The sequence below is a fragment of the Eupeodes corollae genome, chromosome 2 (genome assembly GCF_945859685.1).
Source record: "Eupeodes corollae chromosome 2, idEupCoro1.1, whole genome shotgun sequence".
Classification (NCBI taxonomy): Eukaryota; Metazoa; Arthropoda; class Insecta; order Diptera; family Syrphidae; genus Eupeodes; species Eupeodes corollae.
In genome coordinates this window covers 59561054-59576079 of record NC_079148.1, presented here as the reverse complement: position 1 = coordinate 59576079, position 15026 = coordinate 59561054, and the positions used below count along the sequence as shown (strand labels likewise).

Sequence of the window (15026 nt, the reverse complement as noted above, 5' to 3'; positions counted from 1 at the left end):
TCTTCGGTGTAGTGTCTTGACCGTCCAATTTTTTTTTTTGAGCTAATATTTATTAATTTTGTACAAATACTTGAAACTTTGAATATTAAAATATTTACTTACCGAAAAATACAAAAACTGATCTTTTAACACTTCAATTATAAAATCAAAAGCACTGCTATTTTTACGAACACTCAATATCCAGAGAGTTTGAAGTAATGTGTGTTCACCGGGAAAAGTAGACTATAACTTCAAGCTAAACGTCTCTAATACGAAAACGAAAGACCGTTAGATGCAAGTAACATGATAATTTTTTTTTAAGAATTTCCGTTATTTTACTAATTGACAATCTAATAAAATTCATTAAACAGTTTATTGACATCAATTTGGCAGGTCAACTTGATGAAATCCGCACACTATCGGGAATTATGCAAAGGCTTGACAGCGAACAAAACGAATATAATCTTATTGAAAATTATTTCTCGGAAAGCGCCTGGATATTAAAAAAAAATTCTTTAACCAACTAATTTGTAACAATTTCAGAAATTTAAACCACCGAATAGCGACATTTTATTATTTTTTAAAAATAAATGTAATTTTCGATATGTATTTGCAATTTTGCATTTTTAACCAAAATAATTTTATTTTCTACCAATTTGTTTTTTTTTTCGCTTTTCATGGTAAAATAAATCAATTTATACTTGATCCAGATCTGTCAAATTACAATTAAATTGATTTATTTTTGTTTTAAGATCAAATTTGGAGATCTGGATCGAGTTTCCAGATATGGTCTCAAATTCTAAATCGGGTTGAGATCCTAAGACTGTGATGACAAAGGGGGCGACTTTCCATTACCGCAGCACGAATTTCCTTCTGATTTTTTTTACAGTTCTACCTAACTGTAAAAAAAAATCAATAGAACATGTTTTAAATATTAAGGCGAGGAAAAACGTTTAAGTCATAGAAAAAAATATTTGCTTTTTCGGACTTAACCCTATTTTTTGTATTTAATTTCTTGAGCCTAAAACAAGTTTTTTGAATTAATGCGGCGTACCAACAACTAGGTAAAAGGGAAATCAACCTCCTTGGGATCACTGTAGGGTTTTAGTATATGCAAAGTACTTTTTGCACTTGAGCACTAAAATCAAAGAAATCCCCAACAAAAAAAGCAAGTATGGCAAGACTGAACACAAAACAGGGAAGGAATGTCAAAATCAACCATTTTTGAGTGTTTTGTATGTACAAAAGTGAACTTTGAAAATGAATTTAAAATAGAAATAAATGCTTCCTCGCTCTAAAATTGCTATAGTTGTTATTTATTTGCACATATCTATCAAATTAAAAAAAAAAACGTGAGTCGGAATTCGGGCTGCGGTAATGCAAAGCTGAGCCAAAACAAATAAAATGTCTGTCTACAAAAGCAGAAGCTCATAGCGCCCTCCTGTGGATGCATATGATGCAGCATTTTTTGCATTTTTCAAATTTACTTTTAAAGAAATGGTTACATATCTGTATACGTCTTGATTAGAAAACCAATACTTAAATTTAATGCTGTTTTTTCATAAGGAACCTATCTGGAGAAATATGTATATCTTTTGTGTTTTTTTTATACATATAAACCAGCAACAACAACTAATTTATTCAAAAGATTTTGTTAATTCAAAATACTTTGCAAATCTATTATGCGGTTATGAGATGCTTGATTCTACGCAAATGCAATGGTTACATTTTTATTAATTTAATTTAAATAATACACTTTTTTTGATTTTTAGTTTAAATTTAAAAAAAAACAATTCGATTCAAAATTCGATTCGAAAATCACAAAACAATGCTTAACTGAGCTTGAATCAAATTTCGATCTCTTGTAAAGCTTGAAGAGATGAAATTAGCTTCGACTGACTGTTTCCGCTCGATCATTTTTGATACACAATTTTAAAAGATCATGTTAAAAAAAAATTGATTTTGAAAGTACGTTTTTCATAATATAGTCAAAGGTTATGAAAAAGCATAATTTGAAATTTTTAATTAAGGTACAGCGAATAAAAGCAATTTAAAATAGATTGTTTTTGAAAATATCTCAATTGGTTAATTTATATTTCTCGGAAATTCAAAGAGCATTTATCACACATAATTTTCACTTTTGGTTTTGTCAGTATTCAGAGAATAATATTTTAAATTTATATGATTCGATTGCTTAAGAATTTTGTATCTGACATTAAAAATGGCAATACAGAGTTTATGTTTCCCAAACATAACATTTATTTCATAAGGCAGTTTCTGCGAAAACACAGCGTTTATTGGTGGACAGCTAATTAGAAACAAAGAGAAAAATCATATCTTATTATAAAATAGTCAAATGTGTTATTATTTCATTTTCCTGCTCTGTCCATCTATCTGAGAACATTTTCAAAAATCTTAGAAATAAAAAGTGTCCAAATCTTATAACTTTCCATTATTTATAGATCATTCCTAGAAAACTGACAGCGATTGCAACGCCATTCAGAAAATGGAATAAGCTCTAAAAATAAAATCTTCTACTAAAAAATCATATTCCAATTGCATAATTATCTGAACGAACCTAGTTGAAATAAAAGTATCGAATGCAAACAAATCTTTCAACCCTCTATTGTGAATTGTTTTCAGCATTTTATAGCAACTTATCAACACGTTAAATTAGCCATAAGACTCGTTACTTGGTCGTGTGTCTGACATTTCCCATTTTTAATTAGCGACGAAGTTAATTTTTTTCGTTGAAAATAACTTTTTTATCTATAATTTTTCAAGTTCTTAAATTGTTTATTTGATGGTAAATTTGTTAAGTTTAATATCCGCCCTGTCATAGTTTATGAGTGTCTTATTGTATTGTAGGTCTTGAATTTGTATAAATTGGTGACAAACCATCAGCAGACAAAGAATCCAAATCCAACTAGGACTACGAAGAAGGTGACGGTGACGGCAACGGCAAAAGCAAAAGCAAAAGCAAAGGCAACGACGACGACGACGGCGAAAATAAAAAAAAGTCTAAAAGGTCAGCAGACAAAACAAAAAATAAAATACATATTTATGCACATAGGAGACTCCATTGATGTCTAGAGAAGAGAGTTATTGGACGACGTAAGGGTACAATTGAAAGCATAATTTTGACTAAAGGGATTTTTTTGCGAAAAGAAGGTAATCGAGGTGAGCTCCAAAAGATTTTCCATTTTTGGCTGTAAGATAAATAATTCATAAACATCATCCCAATATTTTGTAATTTTTGTTTTATTTTTGTTTTTTATAGCATGGCTATTTCCATTTGCTCTTTTCTCTCCTCTCTATACTTTATATGCATAGGTATAATAGATCGAATGTATGCTTTTGCTTTATGTTAGAATCCAAATCCAAGTAAAGAAGATTGGGGGCGGTGGGTGTGACAAATTGGACTGGGTGATAGTATTTCTGTTCATTCACAGTCTTGATAATGCCTACAATAACGACATAAATGAGATTTTATAGAAAATTCTTGATAATTCAATTTTTGTACTAATTATGAATTTTTAAGTTTTGTTGCCTTTAAAGTATACCTGCATGAAAACCAGACTAATGCTATTTATATGTTATGTAGAAAGCTATATATTGTTCACAGGTAAACCTACTTCAAATTAGTCTCCTGCAGGATACTCTTAAGGATATTATTCCTGATGGTGGCTTAGTTTGTTATTAGGTTAAAAACTTTTATTAAATCGTTTGTTCGGTTTTAAATGCACTGACTATCTAATGCTATTACAACATTCATTCTCATCTTTCATTCCATCATAGTAATAAGATTCCACTTGCAATCCGAAGAAAGCTTTCAATAATGTAAATAGAGTGAGGGTTTATTTCTGCAGTTTTAATGAATGAAGTAGTGTGGAATGATTCCTTAGATAAATCCCGTAAAACTTCTTTACTTTCTATTTGCGAAAAATTGCTTAAAATCTAAATTTTCTTTTAAATAAAAAGTATCGCCTGGTACTTAGCACAACTAATTTGAAATGCAAAAATTACGTATACGCCGCTGTGTGTGATTAAATCTATGAATCATATTTAAAAGTTAAATTTTTTTGTCCAGCTTGCCACTTCATATTCAATATGGACTATTAAATATTTTTTCGAATATAATTGAAATAACTTTTCTGCGAAATATATTTGAAATAATTTATGATTTATAAGAAACAGAAAAAAAGGAATCAAATATTAATTCATGTGACGTATTTTAGTAACAGCTGTGGACAACTAATTAGAAACACAAATTGAATTCACTTTTCAAGCAGTATCTGTATTTTTTTTTGTTTTTTTTTTTTATATTTGTTTTTATAAAATATATTTTTTAAACTTAAAACAATGTTTCCCAAACATAACATTTATTTCATTATTCAGTTTCTGCGAAAAGAGAAAAATCATATCTTATTATAAAATTTATAACTTTATAACATCATTTACCTTATATTTATCTTAAATACCTTGTTGCGAAACCTTTTTGCTTCAAAACTTCCCGACATCTTCGTTCCATTGATGAAATAAGCCGACTGCACTGCTCTACGGGTATAGCGTTCCAAGCTGCTTATTATTATCTTTAATGCTTTCGAAAGAACATCATTGTTGGTGTTATTTTTGAGAGCAACAGCTCTTTTAACATCTGCCCAAAGATGCTCTATCGGATGTAGGTCTGCACTTGATGATGCCCATTCCAGAACTGTTATCGATTGGTCCCTAAAGAACTGTTTCGTAATTCCAGCAGTGTGCTAGGTGTCGTTGTCTTGCTGAAACTTCCATATCACTGGCATGTTTTCATCGGCCCAATCCACTAATCGTTCCTTAAGAATGTCAATGTATTTAACGGCTGTCAGCGTTCCATCGATTCGATGGATTGGGTTAACTCCACACCACGAGAAACAACCCCAAACGTTAAGCGAGCCGCCTACATGCTTAATTATTGGCAAAACGTATTTAGGGTGAAACGCTGTTCCTTTTGGCCTTTGGACATAACGTGCACCATCTTGGCCGATAATATTTATTTTAGTATCGTCACTTTACACTCGGCCCTATCGAGGTAGCCGTCGGAGCGGAATACTCTCCAATTTCCTCCGAATCGGAGACATTTTGCTTCAAGGTAGTTGTCCGATCAGCTAATCGGACATTCTCTCTGACAAAATTAAACGCATGCAATTTGCATGCGATGCTTTGCGATTGTTTGGTTTTATTCTTGATAGATACAAACACAATTTTCCGAAGTCCTCCGACAAGTTCTTGTTGCAGAAAGTGTTTTCTTTTTTTAAAAAATAGTTATGTAAGTAAGAAATCTTTTCCAACACCATGTTGGGAGTTTCCCTCGGCAAAAAATCTGAGGTAAGCTGCTAATTTATGTTCCGGAGTGACACAATTAGACCGATTATTTGTTTTGTATTTGCGTTGAATGTGCTCCAAAACAAAAGCAAACGCATTTTTATTCAGGCGAAAGTTTTTCTTGAATCTGGAAGAGAATCGGAAAATTAAAAGAAGATAAGAATTAGATTAGACGATAAGTTTACTTACGCCGCGTCAGATAGTTCACGTATATTACTTTCATTTTGCAATGTTCTCCTATTTTCTTTATTTTGCGCCCTTAGCTCATTGGATTCAGCGTCAAAGAATAAACCAACACTATCCATTTCTTATTGCTTGTATAAAGTCAAATAAATTAATAAAACTTATGTTTCAACAGTTTTTTTTTTATTTATTCTTTTTCTTTGACACTTCAAATGGAAACAAAAACATGTTTGAAATAGGGAGGGAACTTTATTCGATAGTTTTGATCGTTGCATCTAATTACATGTCTTAAAAATGCTAGCGCATTATAATGGAAAAAAATACTTTTTATAAGCAATAATTTACGTTCTGCTACCAATTTTTCATGGTTTAAAACGCTTATTGTCTTTATTTTATAAAATATTATCGAAAGTATATCGCATTTTCGATATATTGTTTAATTTGCACATCTCTGCCTGAAATTTATATCCATCGTATTGCGTCGTCTCAAATCAAATCAAATGGGGTGGCGCAACAGTCCGTTGTGAACCAGGGCCTAGTGACTTACAACTCTCAACCATTCCTGTGTGCGAGTACTGTTGTCAGGAATGGAAGGGACCTACAATTTTGGGCCGAATCCGAACGGCTAGTTTTTGAGAAAGCACTTTTTCATGACAAGAATTACTCTTGAAGGATTTGTCAATTCCTCGCAAGAGGCAGTACCCGCGAAAATTATTTTTTTTTTTTTTTTTTTTTTTTTTAATTAAGGTGGCACAGGCAGGGATTGAACCCAGACTCCTTGCATGACAGTCCAACGCACTAGCCATCATGCTACGGGTACTACAATTGCGTCGTCTCATGTATGTAAAATTCCTTCCGATGACAGCTACCTTAAACCGGAATTCGATCTCCGAAAAAGGATGCGTTGCGGACAAAGTTCCGCTCCGACGGTTACCTCGATAGGGCTGAGTATGTACTTCCATTCGTTTGTTGTCCAGTTGGCGTGTGATCATGCGAACTCTATTCTAAGTCTACGTTACCTTGCGCTTACTAATGGTTTCTTCCGAGAAACACGACCATGCAACCCAACTTCCACCAATCTTCTTTAGATTGTGCGTGGCCCTATCGGGACATCGAATGCAACCTAGAGTTGGCGTTGTATCTCTGTAGAGCTTATTTTTGGCCAGTCTACTAATTGCTTGATCTATTTGGCAGCTTGTCTTATGGGCCCGTTTTTTACAAAGTACATTTTCAACAGTCCCGAAATTTTGAAAATGCTTAATTGCATTGAAAACTTTCTTTACAGAACAGTTCATTTGAGATGCAATTGCTCTCTAGGACATTTTAAGCTTCCAAAGCTCAAGAATCGCTTTTCTTGTGGGAGGATCACAACTCTTTACTTTTTCCCATTGTAATTACCTCCAAGATTTAAAAATTATTCTTTAAAAACATTTGCAGACAATTCAGAATTTTTTACTTACCAATGCCAAATAAAAAGATTATTTTTATTTCGCCCAAATCAAATGTAATTTAACTGTTTCTAATTAGGTGACCAGTTGAAACGAACACCTTTTACACTCTACCTTGATTTTATTGTGTACTTTGCAAAGACTTATGCACAAATGATGCTTTTTCAAACAATTATGTAATAACGATGGCATTACACCGTTTTGGATACCGCTATTCTAGTCACAGTGAATGTGGAAATGAAAAGCAAGTAATGTTTCTAATTAGTTGTCCACAGCTGTATATATCTTTCAAATAGAATTCGAAGTCAGTTTGAAAATCCAGCTATTCTACTTCAAATCCAGCTATTTAGAAATTCATCATACTTTATTTTTTAACACTTATTAAATTTAATAACTTACATCATTATTTGTTGTTTTTCTGTTCGCCTCTAAAAATGAAGTGGAAATTTTAGAGCCAAGTGACATTTCATTTCGCCCGAATTGAGTGCTCACAATAAATCTTTCGAACATGACTTTTTTTCGCCCGAACCTCACAATAGGTGAATTGAAAAAAAAGGTTTTTTTTTTCGGGTGGAATCTTGGACCTCTTGAAAAGTCTAAGAGTCTATAGATGCGTGTGCTTTTCTTATTCACTCTTTATAATATCGCTTTCTTCATGTCTAAGACAATTCAAAAAGTTAAGACATTTAAAGGTCCGTTCTTCCCGTGATCAAGTCCTTTTCAACTTAATGTAGATCATTCATGGAACCAATGTCATTTAGTTCTTTCAACCAGAATTAGTTTCTTTGTAGAAATGGTAACCTTTCTTAGCTTTAATTAAAGATAGTTCTTTGGACATGTCTAGCTCTAGGGTGTATTAATATCTACAGCACTGCTTTCTAGGTTTAAGGCATAGATTGGCGTGCATCCTAGCAGTTTTAAAGTTTTCTTTATAAGATATTGCTGAAACTTATCTACCTCATTAAAAAACCGAAACCCCAACCTTGTGCACCATATGTTTGTTTCGATCTGAATGTTTTCACATTAATGGTTTGACCATCGGTTTAAAGGTGGCCAAAATGTCCACAGTGAAAGTTTAAAAATGTTAAAATCCAAGTGAAAACCCCATTACTTAATTGGCCTTAAATAATTGATCACATTTCTTATGTTATTTTTTCAATCATGCATTTAGTTTAAATAAATCTTTTAGTATTGCTTAACTCATTTAAACTCATAAAAACTAATACAAAATAATTTTGTTCATGTGAAACACTAAGTTACTTTTGTTATTTCATTTAACAACTTATTTCCTTCCAGTTCCTTTCATATTATAACTCTTAAGCATTTATTTGCTTAAAAAAAACACACAACTTTTTACTTATTATTATGTTAATCTATAGTAGGTTTTTATTATCAGCATACTCCAATTGTTCTTCAACTTCCAATTGCCATCTATCTCATCTCTCGTCGTCATCTCTATTAATACAAAATAAAATAAAAACAAAAAAAAATACAGCTTATAAATATATTGAAAATCAACCAAAATACAACAAAGACAAACAAAATAAGCCGCTAAAAAAGCGTGCCACCTAAATAAGACCCAACCCCCGGTTTGTTCATATTGAAATGTTGCCATTTACTCCACAAATTGTTAAAAGATTATTAGCATTAAAAAAAGGCAACGAAGACTCAGTCGAAGGCAAGTGGTCAGAAAAAGCTGTCAAAAATCTTGTCAAAAAATTAAAAAAATCAAATGCTCTAGAAGAACTTGAGAAAGCCATTTCAACACAAAATTGCAACACCAAGTGTGTTACCATACCTCGGAGTAAGCCAACAACAGGCTCAGAAAATCTTCGTAAAGGACTGCCACACGTGATTTATTGTCGACTCTGGCGTTGGCCTGATTTACAATCACAAAATGAATTAAAAGCCCTCGATCACTGTGAATTTGCTTATCAGTATAAAAAAGACGAGATCTGTATTAATCCGTATCACTACAAAAAAGTCGAACTATCAATTTTAGTACCAAAATCGCTGCCAACACCACCTGATTCAATTGCAGATTATCCGTTGGACAACCATAGCAATCAAATACCCAACAACACAGACTACAATGCAATAAGAAGCAACTCTCTGACACCGCCGTACATGGAAGCAACCGCATTGGGTCAGCAAATGCCGTGTAACGCCACCATTATGGACTCTAGCGGTGGCACTCTCTCGGTTGGTAGCAGTATACCAAATACCGGAACTCCACCACCCGGCTATATGTCAGAGGACGGTGATCCAATGGATCAGAACGATAATATGAATATGTCACGTCTAACACCGCCAGTCGACGCTGCGCCCGTAATGTATCACGAGCCGGCCTTCTGGTGTTCAATAAGTTACTATGAGCTAAACACACGAGTAGGTGAGACCTTCCATGCATCTCAGCCATCGATCACAGTTGACGGCTTCACCGACCCATCAAACTCAGAACGCTTCTGCTTGGGACTCTTGTCGAATGTCAATCGCAACGAAGTTGTTGAACAGACGCGGCGGCACATTGGCAAGGGAGTACGGTTGTACTACATTGGAGGTGAAGTATTTGCTGAGTGTCTGAGTGATTCAAGTATTTTTGTACAGAGTCCAAATTGTAACCAACGCTACGGATGGCATCCGGCAACAGTTTGCAAAATACCACCGGGGTGTAACTTAAAGATTTTCAATAACCAAGAATTTGCAGCGTTACTCTCACAATCGGTGTCACAGGGATTTGAAGCAGTTTATCAGTTGACTCGCATGTGCACCATACGAATGTCTTTCGTCAAAGGCTGGGGAGCTGAGTATCGCCGTCAAACGGTCACCTCAACACCTTGTTGGATTGAATTGCATTTGAATGGTCCTCTACAATGGCTGGACCGTGTTCTCACGCAAATGGGATCGCCGCGTTTACCATGCAGTTCAATGTCATAAATACTTAGTTTTCTTTTTAATAATATAAATTTAAAATAAACAAAAAAAAAACACACACACACACAAGCAACCCCAAATAAATAATAAAAGAAAAATAACATTAATTGAACGTATCATGTATTGTACACTTTGAATATTTCTTGTGAGCAAGTAAAACAAAACAAAAACAAAAATGGACCGATAATGACTCTATAAGAAGTCTTTAAATATTTGTATTTTGTTACAAACAAATTTATTATATTTCATAACATATAATTTTTGTTTATTATTTTAATTGTGAATCATTATGTTTGTTTATGTTCTTTTGATTTAGTTTAATGTTTTGTAAACAAACTTTGTTTGTTTTGTTTTCGTTAAAAAAAGCTCGCAACAATAAAATGCTATAAATGTTAAATGCAAGGTGAAATGTAGAATAGCTAAGTTTGTCAGTTTGCAGGGATGGAACAATTTGTAAAATGTTCGATTTACACAATAACACAGCTTTGTGTTTATCGGATAATATCTAGGAATCCTTATAAAGGTGCCTAATTAATTAAAAAAGAATGAAAATGTTTGTTTATCGGCAATTTACTAGAACTTTTGTGTGATGACAGAGGCCAGAAACTGAAGGATTAAACGAAAACGTCTACAATCAATTGACAAAGAAAATTCTTAGAATTGAAATTCAGATTTCTCGACAGCATTTACATAAATGATTTTTTAATTAATGTTATTCCAAAATAAAACTTAAATTAAATTTAAGAAACTTATTTTGACACTAAATAATCACAGCTCCCTGGTTATGAATTTAATTTTAAGATAAGGTTACATGGTTATTTTTGTTCAACTAATGTGGTTTTGAAGTTCTAAAGAAAATTATTCTCTTCTTTTGATGATAAGAATTCATAAAATTTGAAGTGTTCTTAATTTGGAAGCTAAGCTTCATGATTTTTATACACATGGTAAATCGATCCCTCATTCTGACGAATTAATAAAAACACCTATGTCGCTAGCTGCTTATTTTAAAATTTAATATTATTTAACTATTAAAACATAATCTTTAAGAATCAATTAGGTCTTTTGTTTTTATAAAACAAGAGTACAAAGTACTCTATCTAGAAAATGTAAGTTAATAAATAACAAAACTGTGAACTTTCTAAGTGAATAATGTCGGCTATAAGCTTTCTTTTTTCTGTATTTCTTTATAATTCATGTGTAAATCCAGTCATTTATGAATATCAGATTTATTTCTTCTATTTTTTAGCATATAATGTAATAATTTCATTCGGACTCGCAATGTTTTTGTTTTTATTTCTTTTTATTTAAAAATAAATTAACATTATATTAAGGGTAAAATTTAAAAAAAAAATACAATTTAATTTAAGAAATAAAAATATACAAACAAAAAAATAATAAAAAAGAAAACTAAGAGAAAGATTTTCTCATTAAAGAAGAATTATTGTCTACATAAACATACTTTAATGATCTGCGTTCTTTAATTATTATTAAAATTATTATTTTTAATATTTAATATTAATATCAATATGATTAAAAAAAGATAAATATGTAATAAATATCCAATAAAATTAAACACATAAATGTTTTTCTTTTAAATGTGTGTATGAGCTATATTTAAGGCAACGACTCTTAGATAACTATGAATAGTTTATATTTTTACACAGTTAAAAATGCACGGATATAATTCAATGCACTTATTTTTTTCTAAACTTATCAAGGTGGAACGTTATGAAAAAAGGTTAACATACAACATGGATAGTCTTTTAAATTAAGGTAAGCGACACACTTCAATCCCTTATTTTATTTATTACTGTGACCATTTTCTTTGTGTTGCTCTACTTAAGGAAGGAATAACTCCAATTACATATTAAATTAGGACGGTATTAACCCATTAAATACCAAGCTCCTTAAACATAATGATAAATGAAAAACCTTAAAATCCTGTTATATGAGTTCTTTATTTGACCAAAAATACACTTAAAATTTTTTTTTTAGTTTAGTTTGGTATTTAAAGGTGTGTACTCACTTGCCTAGTTATGAAATATTTTGAAGCTCTCACATATCCATCGAACTCTGCTGTGGCATATCCGGCATCGCAGTTGATTTTGATTTTTTTTGGGGAAATGTCGTCCTTCACTGTAAATAAATTTATGGCTTATTTGGTGCTTTTGTTGATGGCCCGAAATGTAAATAATTCCTCGTTATGGTTCTGACAAATGAAAGTAGATTGCGGTTTTCTTTGGTTTGCAAACAATGAAGTCGCCAAGCATTTACCTCCATTGAGTTGATCGTATGTATGAACAATGGCCACAACCATTTCTTACCCTTTATTTTGATTCTGTAATTGTTCACAAATTTATCATGAAGATCGACCCCGCCCATACCCTTGTTGTATGCCACTAATGGTTTTGGCTGTGGAATGACTACCCTCTCTTTTACTGCTGCTGACCATCGTTTGCCTCTTCCAAGAGGTTCCAGGGTGTTGTAGTTTGTTGTAACTGTAACAACAGCATTATCCTTCCACCGCGCGAACACAATGTTTTTTTTTTGTCGAATTTATAATGAAACCACGATTGGCCTTCATTACCGTCTTCAAGGACTTCAATGGAAATTTGTTTGTTCTATTGACACGAACCGTACCTGTTGCGCAAAATCCTTTTTTGCGTAACATAGCCATAAGGTCACGGCTGGTAAAATAATTGTCAAAAAAATGATGTGGTCACTTGGCCTTTTTACTACTTCACCTAAACACTTATTGCTTGAAATTACATTTATGGCACCGCAATATACGAGGGTGGATTGAAAATTTTCCGGCCTGACCAAGAGATGGCGCCACTAGGCCTACCTTGAGGTGGCGTTCTATAGTACCATCTTTAGATAGCTTGTAGCTATAGTTTCCGCCCGATCGCCATGTTAGTTTAGTTTTGAGAGCACACTGAACAAGGCGCCTCTGTGTTTTTTTTTAAAATGGAAAAGTTGGAAATCGTGCTGTCATCAAATACTTCTATTTGAAGGGGTTAAAGCCGAAGGAAATCAAAGAAGAGATGAACTCAACACTGGGGACATCCTGCCCATCATATTCAACAATTAAGCAGTGGGTTTCCGAGTTTAAAAAGGGTCGTGTGAGCATCTCAGATTAAAAGTGCATGAGATAGATAAGACCTGTAAGATGTCAAATGAACGTGCGCAAAATATTGTGCACCAACATTTGCATATGCAAAAGCTTTGCGCAAGATGGGTGCCGCGTTTGCTAACAGCCGACCAAAAACAAGTCAATCGTTGCGATGGCTAAAATCAACGATCTGAAGTTTGAATTGATGCCGCATCCTCCCTACTCTCCAGACCTAGCCCCGAGTGACTATTATCTGTTTCCTAACCTCAAAAAATGGCTTGGTGGTAAGAGATTTGCGGACAATGAAGAAGTAATCGAAGCTGTAAATGGGTATTTTGAGGAGCTTGATGAATCAGTCTCTAGAGATGGCATTACTAGACTAGAACACCGCTATGTGAAATGTATCAGCCTTGGAGGAGATTATGTTGAGAAATAAAAAAAAATTCTTAAATACGTTGTTTTTCTTGGTCAGGCCGGAAACTTTTCAATCCAACTCGTATGTCAAAGTTATAGAATATCCATCGCTACTGCACAACTTCCACTTCTTATAGCCAAAACGGACAGGCTTTCCACGGATAAATTGCTTTGGGGAATGGTGAACAAAGTATTTGATCATAGCCTCATCAATCTATAGTTTGTAATGAAAAAAGCCCAATTTTTGATAGTTATTGCAAATGATTTTTATCAATGGTCGAACCATCGCCATTTTATCGCTCTCATGCATTGTTGGCCTAATATATAAAACGCTTGATTTCCTTGAAGCGATTGCGGAACATGGCGTTAGGCGCCAATACAAATTTTCTTGAGGCAATGAATGATATCCTGAGAAAAGCATTATGGCACCAAATTTTCTTAGATCTTTTGTAAACATGAACGTAAGACAGTTTTGGTCCAGTGCATATAATTGGCTCTGCTCAACAATCAAGTTCATTACCTCATCATTAAAAAAATGTTCACGGATGGTTTTCTAATGCTATTTTTTCATTTATTTTTGCTAAATTTTCCAAATAGTCAAAAGTTTAATCCATTTCATTGGCATGAACCACATGCTTTGATCATTCAGGAGCATTATTTTGAAACTTACCTCTCGCTGAGCTTTCATCCCTTAGCCAAGCAAGTGGGATATCGTCTTCACTGGCAAATTCATCGGTGACTTCAACCTCTACTGCTCCTGGTATGTCAACAGGAATATGGGAGTCAAGTAAGTCATCCTCACATAAATCTTCCTCGTCCGTTTGTATATCAACATCCGGTGGAATAACCACTACATCTACTTCATTACCATCATTTGGAATATCATCAACAGCGTAGCGCCTGCCATAAAAGCTTTTGTCGTTTATTGATGAAAAAGTAATTTCTCTGCAAATTCCGTGAGAACAAAAATTAGCACGGTTTTGGCCAGTGTACTCAATTGAGTACACCACATTTGTAGACCACTTACAAGGAGCAAAAAACAATTTTCGTAATGTGAATTATTTACAATGTTGATCTTTGGTGAAAAATGTATTTAACAGAACTGGTAATTCAGAAATTTGCCAAAACTTTAAATTTTCACTAACCTTTTACTTTCGCAAGGACACAAAACAGATTGAAACAAAAAACACAAGGCCCAAAAGTTGACCAAATAACTTCAAAATAGCTTTCAACCAAAGAAATTATTTATAATGTCTAAAGACATGTCGATTCTTGCTTTCACGTTAAGAGAAATTTAAATCAAAGCCTATTATTCGACATTTGACATTTTTACCAGTATTTTATGTTACAACAAACAACACTAATCTTTTTTTTATATTTTCCATTAAGTTCTAGTGTTTCAAAATTGTTGGTTGTAAAGAGGGGGTCTTAACCGTAACATTCGTTAGTATTTTGTGGGTCAGTCTGACTAGGCTTTTATTATTGAATCTGATCTTCGAGTCCTACTAATAATCTCACATATTCTCAATGTTTTTTTTTTCAAATCATCAACTCTTTTGTTATACCTTTTTAAAAAACTCCAACAACAATGC

At 33.1% G+C, this 15026-nt stretch overlaps 2 protein-coding genes across 7 annotated transcripts in view; one reads left to right on the top strand and one right to left on the bottom strand.

Moving 5' to 3' along the window:
- The window catches only part of LOC129944944 (uncharacterized), a 112066-nt gene that overhangs the window by 47871 nt on the left and 49169 nt on the right, over nt 1-15026 (bottom strand). Inside the window, exons 8-9 of the mRNA XM_056054604.1 lie at nt 14105-14334; nt 11939-12044 (exon numbers count right to left, since the gene is read on the bottom strand). Of these exons, the coding sequence (XP_055910579.1) occupies nt 11939-12044; nt 14105-14334 (336 nt within the window). The remainder of the gene's footprint in view (nt 1-11938; nt 12045-14104; nt 14335-15026) is intronic.
- Nucleotides 2657-10351, top strand: LOC129944190 (mothers against decapentaplegic homolog 3). Of its 6 annotated transcripts, none has more exons than XM_056053443.1 (3): nt 2657-2785; nt 2848-3150; nt 8371-10351. In XM_056053443.1, the coding sequence occupies exon 3, from the start codon at nt 8580-8582 to the stop codon at nt 9909-9911; it is 1332 nt and encodes a 443-aa protein (XP_055909418.1). In that variant the 5' UTR covers nt 2657-2785; nt 2848-3150; nt 8371-8579; the 3' UTR covers nt 9912-10351. The 6 variants fall into 6 exon arrangements, with proteins under 6 accessions (XP_055909418.1, XP_055909417.1, XP_055909416.1 ...); XM_056053442.1 differs by having other exon boundaries at nt 8357-10351; XM_056053441.1 differs by having other exon boundaries at nt 8354-10351.

Bases quoted from the DNA above. Each gene is read 5' to 3' on its own strand.
- LOC129944190 (XM_056053443.1), top strand. From the start codon at position 8,580: ATGTTGCCATTTACTCCACAAATTGTTAAAAGATTATTAGCATTAAAA.